The following is an 8,658-nucleotide window of genomic DNA, read 5'->3' on the forward strand; positions in this document are numbered from 1 at the left end:
TTCTCACTATATGATCCACTTAGGGGAAATGTTGCTCAAATATCTTACATATTTAGAGAACAAAAGGAGCATAAATTCCCATCAGTTAGCATATAGCTGAGTCTTGCACCACTTTGCCTGCAAAATTAGTTGATTGACAGACTATCCTGCAGAAGCAATTAACACAGGCTGTCTTTATCTTTCCAGGTGTTGGTGAGTGGCAAGTGGAAACAATCAAGAAGTAAGCCAGCAGACTGGTATGCAGACTTACCTGTAGATTAGCCTTAAAATGCCAACATTTATAGGAAGAGAAACTCCCACACTTATTTAAAAAGTGCTTTTCCCCAGGCAAGTGGCTTAAATTCACAGAAAGGGAAATAGAAGAGAATCTTTTCTATTCTGGCTCTGTTATTAGTTCTTACAGAATGGATTGTCCAGACCCTCTGTTCCTCCTCTTCTCACTAGCTGCCCACTTGTGTAATCATTTGAGGTGAATAGAAAGACAAAAGAGGTAAATCTAAATTTACCATTTGAACTAATAATAATGTACATTGGAGGTGAAGGCACTAGAAATGGAAGCAGTGTGATTTCAAATTACCTGTGACATTTATCCATCTCTCTGGGACCCTGTATTCCATATAACTAAAATTTCACTGCAATATAAATAATGTCAACAAGGTCTTGGGCATAATGAAATCTAATAAAGATCAGCTGGAGTCAAGACTTATGAAGTCTGGCTCCAGCCTAAATATCACAGATTGAAACTGAACTTCTCTTCTTGGTGGCAAGAACTTCTGGGTAAGTTAATTTGTATCTCGTGTCTCTGCCTACTGTCTAGAAAAGCCCAAAATATCTCATTTCTGCCAAATAAAATGTGTTATCATGCTACACGCACTACATAGCTTTAAAGTTACCTCACACTTAAGTATCTTTTTTCAGGCCCACAGCTGTGCATACTGCAAAACACATACTTCAAGGGACCCCCAGTCTTTGTGCATGATGGCGTACGCAGTAATCTTAATTGCTTTTATGATGCATAAGTTCCAAAAGGGGAGAATTTCTTTTTAGAGGTTTTTTTGCTTTAGCGTTCAGGCACTCACTGAAGAGAGGTATAGAGACAGAGACAGTAAGAGGGAAAGTGAGATATCGCCTCCCAGTGCGGAGGGCCATGCTGCAATCCCTTCTCCTCTATTCTCCTCTTGGGATCTTGGGCACGTGCACACGTGCTCCAGCATGATTTTCAAGTCATCGAATCCAGGACTTGAACTGCAGTTAACAATATAGGTGTCCAGCAATGTCATCATATGCCATCTACTGGCCCTGAGGGTTTTTTTTTCTTTAATATTCACCATTGTACCCCAGAACTTAGAAGATTAATAGGAATTTAGTAAACAGTGAATAAATATTTGTCTTTATTCCTTCCAGAACGAATAAACACATGGATAAAGTGTTGCAATTTAAATTCAACATCCAAGGTTTTTTTTAGCTACAAGCCCAGTAATTATATTTACTAATTAAGAGCAACAGCAAGTATTCTGGCAAATATAAATATAATAAGGAAAGTATGTTTGAAATTATAGCTCTCCTAGAAATACATATGGTCATCATAATTGTAACCTATTAAACTAAATAACTTGGGCAATATTTTCATAAAAAATATGTTTATTAGAAACATTTGTTATTATCCTAAAAATATTGTTAATGTGAATATCCAAAGTTACCTTAAAAATAAAACATTTATCCTTCTGGGCTTGCTCCAGGTTTGATCAAGTACAGACAAATAGGTCTCTTATTCTCTGCAAAGTGTATAAGTAGCTTAAGGATGAAAAAAAAATTTTTTGGGGCATAATGAAATCTAATAAAGATCAGCTGGAGTCAAGACTTATGAAGTCTGGCTCCAGCCTAAATATCACAGATTGAAACTGAACTTCTCTTCTTGGTGGCAAGAACTTCTGGGTAAGTTAATTTGTATCTCGTGTCTCTGCCTACTGTCTAGAAAAGCCCAAAATATCTCATTTCTGCCAAATAAAATGTGTTATCATGCTACACGCACTACATAGCTTTAAAGTTACCTCACACTTAAGTATCTTTTTTCAGGCCCACAGCTGTGCATACTGCAAAACACATACTTCAAGGGACCCCCAGTCTTTGTGCATGATGGCGTACGCAGTAATCTTAATTGCTTTTATTATGCATAAGTTCCAAAAGGGGAGAATTTCTTTTTAGAGGTTTTTTTGCTTTAGCATTCAGGCACTCACTGAAGAGAGGTATAGAGACAGAGACAGTAAGAGGGAAAGTGAGATATCGCCTCCCAGTGCAGAGGGCCATGCTGCAATCCCTTCTCCTCTATTCTCCTCTTGGGATCTTGGGCACGTGCACACGTGCTCCAGCATGATTTTCAAGTCATCGAATCCAGGACTTGAACTGCAGTTAACAATATAGGTGTCCAGCAATGTCATCATATGCCATCTACTGGCCCTGAGGGTTTTTTTTTCTTTAATATTCACCATTGTACCCCAGAACTTAGAAGATTAATAGGAATTTAGTAAACAGTGAATAAATATTTGTCTTTATTCCTTCCAGAACGAATAAACACATGGATAAAGTGTTGCAATTTAAATTCAACATCCAAGGTTTTTTTTAGCTACAAGCCCAGTAATTATATTTACTAATTAAGAGCAACAGCAAGTATTCTGGCAAATATAAATATAATAAGGAAAGTATGTTTGAAATTATAGCTCTCCTAGAAATACATATGGTCATCATAATTGTAACCTATTAAACTAAATAACTTGGGCAATATTTTCATAAAAAATATGTTTATTAGAAACATTTGTTATTATCCTAAAAATATTGTTAATGTGAATATCCAAAGTTACCTTAAAAATAAAACATTTATCCTTCTGGGCTTGCTCCAGGTTTGATCAAGTACAGACAAATAGGTCTCTTATTCTCTGCAAAGTGTATAAGTAGCTTAAGGATGAAAAAAAAATTTTTTGAGAGGTTTTCGCTATAGGGTGCGTGTGCTCGCCAGACAGACAGAGAGAGACATAGAGACAGAAAGCGAGAAATCACCCCCCAGGGGGGATGGTCACGCTGCAATCCCTTCTCCTCCATTCTCCTCTTGGGATCTTGGGCACGCACGCACACACGCCCGGCGTGAGTTTTAAGCCACCGGGTCCGGGACACGAACCGCGGTCGACTACGTGGGAGTCCAGCGACATAGGCATTACGCTAACTGCTGGTTCCCATGGATGAAATTTTGTGAGTATCTTATCAATGACATTAATAAGTAATATAGCTGATGACCCTAATTTTAAAGTCAATATATTGCTAAACTAAAAATACTGATAGTGGCTCGCCCAGCCAAATATCCTGAGCTGTAACCAGAAAACTTTAGGACATAGAAGTAAGCCTGGACCAATAGTTTCAAGAAGGTTGTTATATTAGCAAAATATCTGTGTTTATAGTTTTGTCTCAACTCTGGGTTCAGCCAATATCTAAAAGTCGATCCAGTAGCTATACATCTTAAGGGAACTCCCATCCCTTTTTTTTTTTTAATTTGTCACAGGACATATATGCTCATTTAAAGCAACTCTTCGTTATTTAACAGGTAGAAACAAGAAAATGAAGGGACAAATTACAGAGCTTAGGCTTAATTTCTAGCAAAAAATTAAGATGCAGAATTTTATATACTAGAGAAATTAGCAAGCTCACCAGCAAGGTACCTAAAAAGCCATGCAATGATGTGGAATAGTGCAACTTGGGGAGAAAGGAGCTAGGAAAATGATTGCCTACAGAACTCCTCTATGGGGGATTAAATAACCGAGCTGCCCTCAGTTATTTAAGATCTAGCCAGCACCATCATGGAAGAGGAATTAGATATATTTTGAGTAGTGCAACAAAGTTTAAGTTTTCCTGTTGACCTAGGAGATCCCAGGATCAATGAGTTGAAGAAATAAAGGAGACAGATTTTGCTCAACATAAAGAAGTGCTTTGAGAAAACCAGATCTCCTAAGGAGCATGGGCTGGGTTGTTCAGCAAATCATGATGCCACCCAGGAAGTGTGATCTAGAGGAAAATAGACAGGTAGTTTCCAGAGTATTTTACAGATTCCAAGGGGTTCTACAGCATCTCCCTGAGAGAAGCAAAAGCAAGGGGCTCAAGACTCCTACCCCAGTTTCCTTCCAATCTGTTTTTTACTGAGCTTCTACATAGGAAATTCTGACTACAAAAGCAATTTGGGGCAGCTGTTCTGTGCCATATTGATATTGTTTTACTTCAAAATTTTAAAATGTGTTCAAAGTTTATACTTGTATGTAGAACATCCAAAGGGAAATGATTTTTACCATAAAAGATAAAACATTACCAGGGCCAGCTCAATAGCTTAGTGGTTGAAGGAGATAGAACTCACATGGCCAACTGTGGTTCCAATCCCAATCTCAGCAGCTTGAAGAACATGTCAAGCAGGGACCAGCAGTTAGCGTAATGGCTATGTCGCTGGACTCCCATGTAGTCAACTGCGGTTCAAGTCCCAGACCCGGTGGCTTAAACTCACACTGCAGGCGTGTGCGTGAGAGCCCAAGATTCCGAGAGGAGAGTGGAGGAGAAGGGATGGGGGCCTGGCCACACCCCCTGGGGAGTGATTTCTCGCTTTCTGTCTCTCTGTCTCTCTCTGTCTTTCTGGCAAGCTCACGCACCCTATAGCAAAAACCTCTCCAGAAAAGAAAAAAAAAAAAAGAACATGTCAAGCATACATGTGTATGCATGCATGCCCCAGATCCTGACAGTATGGAGAAATAATGATTGTGGCATGACCACATCCCACTAATGCCTTCCCATTATCTCTCTCTCTTGTTCTTTCTCTCTCTGGCAATTTAAACAAAAATTTTAAAATGGGGGAAAAGAAGAAACATTACTGAAACTCAGGATTATAGGAATACTTAAAATTAAGTGAAATTTGTTTCAAACCAATCTCCAAATAAGGCAGTATACTTAGGAGTCACTGGCTTTGAACATACACTTAAGTAAACTTTTGAAATCTCACTGGACTTCAGATTCCCTTTTTTTTTTTTTTTTTTTTTTTTTTTTTTTTTTTTGCCATAGGGCTTGTATGCTCACCAGAGAGAAAGTGAGAAGTCACCTCCCCACCAGGGGGATGGCCATGCACATCCCTTCTCCTCCATTCTCCTCCCTGGATCTTGGGCACACATGCACACACACCCAGCATGAATTTAAGCCACTGAGTCCAGGAATCAAACTGTAGTCAACTACATGGGAGTCCAGCGACATAGCCATTATGCCAACTGCTGGTCCCTCAGCTTCCTTTTCTATAAAACATAAGGATAAAGTACATTTTACAAGAAGCTCAAAGGTCATTAAGAAGATCAAATAAGATAATAAATGTAAACAATACACAATTTTCCAGCAATGTGTTTGCAAAATCTACATATGTTCATAATTACTCATTCCTTGTTTATGTCTATTGTTCTAACAGCTTTGGAAACAGAACAGAACAGAACAATGCATTCTGTGACTGAATTTGTCCTCCTGGGTTTCCACGGTCAAAGGCAGATGCAGAGTTTCTTCTTCTCATTAATCCTAGTTCTCTATTTCCTGGCCCTGCCGCGGCAATTGTCTGTGCAGTGAAATGGGAGAAGCGGCTCCACACACCCATGTACATCCTTTTAGGAAACTTTGCATTTCTGGAAATCTGGTACGTTTCCTCCACTGTCCCAAACATGCTGGTCAATATTCTCTCTGAGACTAAGACCATCTCCTTCTCTGGCTGCTTCCTCCAATTCTATTTCTTTTTTTCACTGGGTACAGCAGAATGCTTCTTCTTATCAGTTATGGCTTATGATCGCTACCTGGCCATCTGTCGCCCACTACACTACCCCTCCATCATGACTGGGCAGCTCTGTGTAATCCTGGTCTGTGCATGCTGGGTGGGTGGATTCCTCTGCTACCCAGTGCCCATTGTCCTTATCTCCCGACTTCCCTTCTGTGGACCCAACGTCATTGACCACTTTTTGTGTGACCCAGGCCCATTGTTTGCACTCGCCTGCGTCCCTGCACCTTCCACTGAACTTATCTGTTACACCGTCAGCTCAATGGTTATCTTTGGGCCCTTCCTCTCCATATTGGGATCTTACACTCTGGTTCTCAGAGCTGTGCTTCGTGTTCCCTCTGGTGCTGGTCGAACTAAAGCTTTTTCCACATGTGGGTCCCACCTAATGGTGGTTTCTCTATTCTATGGGACCCTGATGGTGATGTATGTGAGCCCAACATCGGGGAACCCAGCAGAAAAAAAAAACAGAAGACTGTCACTTTAGTATACTCAGCAGTAACTCCACTCTTAAATCCCATTATCTATAGTCTCCGAAACAAAGATATGAAAGAAGCCCTAAAGAAAGTCTTGGGATTGAGACGTCTTTGAAAGAGAAGCTGAGTCAGTCACTTCTCACCTTAGTTATTTATAAAAACAAAGGAGCATGTCTTCAGTAAATTGTTTTGGTCCACACATAAGTAGAAGAAGAGACATAAATAAAGAAATAAATAAAGGAGACAATCCCTTTCTCTTCCAAGTTCACAATCCCTCAGCAGTTCAAGTTCACCTCATCAATAACAAATGGTCAATAAACGTTTTGGGATTTTTTTTTTCATTTTGTTTTATTTTTGCTTCAAAGTGCATGTGCTCTCTGCAGAGTGACAGAAAGACAGAAAGAGGGAGGAAAGTGAGTAAGCACCCCCAGGAGAGATGGCCACGCCACAATTCTTTCTCTTCCATTCTCTTCTCAGGATTTGTGGACACACATGCACACACGCCTGACATGTTTTTCAAGTCACTGGGTCTGAGACTTGAACCATGAAGTTGACCATCTGGGATCTAGCTGCCTTAACCACCATGCTGCTGGGTGACCCTCAGTAAAGCATTTCACACATCTATAGCCTAAAGAGAGATATTGTATAAGGGTTTATCCACTCAACTCCACAAAGGCTCTGGGCATGCCATGGCATCTCAGGCACCCAGCACACACCGTGTCTGCAGCCAAGATGCCCAAGAGGAAGGTCAACTCAGCAAAGACAGTGACCAAGGAAGAGCCCAACAGGAGATCGGCAAGGTAGTCGACTCAACCTGCTCCTGCAAAAGTGGAGATGAAGCCAAAAAAGGTGGCAGGGAAGGAGAAATCTTCAGGCAAAATTATATGGCATTATTTTGTATAAATATATATACATACTTGATCGTTGAGCAATGTGGGCATGAGGAGCACCAGTTCTAACAAGGTCAAAACTTGGTGTGTAACTTTGGACTCCTCCAAAACTTAACTACCTATAGCCTCCTGTTAACCTGAAGTCTTACTGATAACATAGCACATATTCTGTATATTATATGTGTTAATACTGTATTCTTACAATAAAGCAAGCTAGACAAATGAAAATGCTATTAAGAAAATCATAAGAAAGAGAAAATGCATCTATAATACTGTATTTTTCAATGTATTTATGGAAAAAATTCATTTATAAGTGAACAGTTCAAACCCATGTTGTACACGGATCAGCTACATAGGTACTGTATATATCTATATAGATATTTAAGTATATTCTTTTTCTGTGACGTATCTTTGCCAGTTTTAATCCTAGCTGGTAAAAGGAATCAATTGCATGTGTATCTGACTTTGCAACAGAGTATAATCTTTCAAATTCAGAAAATAAACATCCTTAAAGACAATGAGTCAAGAGGCCACCAACAAATGAATAAATAAATAAATAAATAAATGCCTAGTAATGGACATCGTTCGAGACTCTCTTTCGCACCAGAAACAGAGCATGCGTCACCCTGCTATGCTGCACCTCTCTGTCACTTAGAGATAAAGTACACATTTCTTTCCGCCATTCAAAACTCTCTCTCAATAAACTGCTCCGTTCATCTCCTCACCTACTGCTCTACTGTGTAAGTCCACACTTCGTGGTGATCAGTTCTCTTACTTTACTTTTTACATTTGACTTTAAATACATTTACCCACAACTGACTACCTTTACTCATAGTGCTTCCTCCCAAGTCGACTGTGACAACCCAGTGCCATTTGCAATATGGAATAACCACGTCCTCAACATATTTCTATTTGCTAGCAGAGCATGTCACCGCAGGGCAGCGTGGGCCTCTCAGATGTCTATAGGGCAAAGTCTCATTCAGAAAAGGATACAGAGAACAAATTCCATGTTTTTACCCAGATTCTATACTGAAATAGGCCATCATCTGAGAGGCCAATATACTTCAAATGAGAATATACCCCTGAGTTATTCATGGCCACTTTACAATGAAATTAAGTGTCTAAAAAGATGGGCCTGCTGGTGCTAAGCAACAAAATGGTCTAGTAACAGTGTTCCTCAATTATCCCTACCAAAATTGTTTGGCAACAGGAGTCAGAGAACAAGGGCATTGGGGGAACTATTTCTTTAAATTCAATTTTCATCTTAAAAGTTATAAATTATAACTTATAAATTATACTTTTTAGTGTGTATATTTGTTTTTTTGGGGGGGGTTAATGTTTTATTGAATCAAAATTTTTTCTTTTTTTTTTCTTTTTTTTACATTTTTCCACATTTACTTTACATATCAAAAAAATTGTGCTGGCGCGCTCGGGCCTAGGGGTGCGGCGGGCAGGCAGCGGCTCC

At 39.6% G+C, this 8,658-nt stretch overlaps 1 protein-coding gene across 1 annotated transcript; it reads left to right on the plus strand.

The window, feature by feature from the left end:
* Positions 1-5,430: 5,430 nt before the first annotated feature.
* On the plus strand, positions 5,431-6,418 carry LOC102485852 (olfactory receptor 11H6-like). The gene is given in 3 exon segments (XM_014581943.1): positions 5,431-5,602; positions 5,605-6,284; positions 6,287-6,418. Coding segments are annotated over 3 exon segments (984 nt in total).
* Positions 6,419-8,658: the final 2,240 nt, after the last annotated feature.

This window comes from Tupaia chinensis, unplaced genomic scaffold (genome assembly GCF_000334495.1).
Source record: "Tupaia chinensis unplaced genomic scaffold, TupChi_1.0 Scaffold141372_1, whole genome shotgun sequence".
NCBI classification, from domain to species: Eukaryota; Metazoa; Chordata; class Mammalia; order Scandentia; family Tupaiidae; genus Tupaia; species Tupaia belangeri.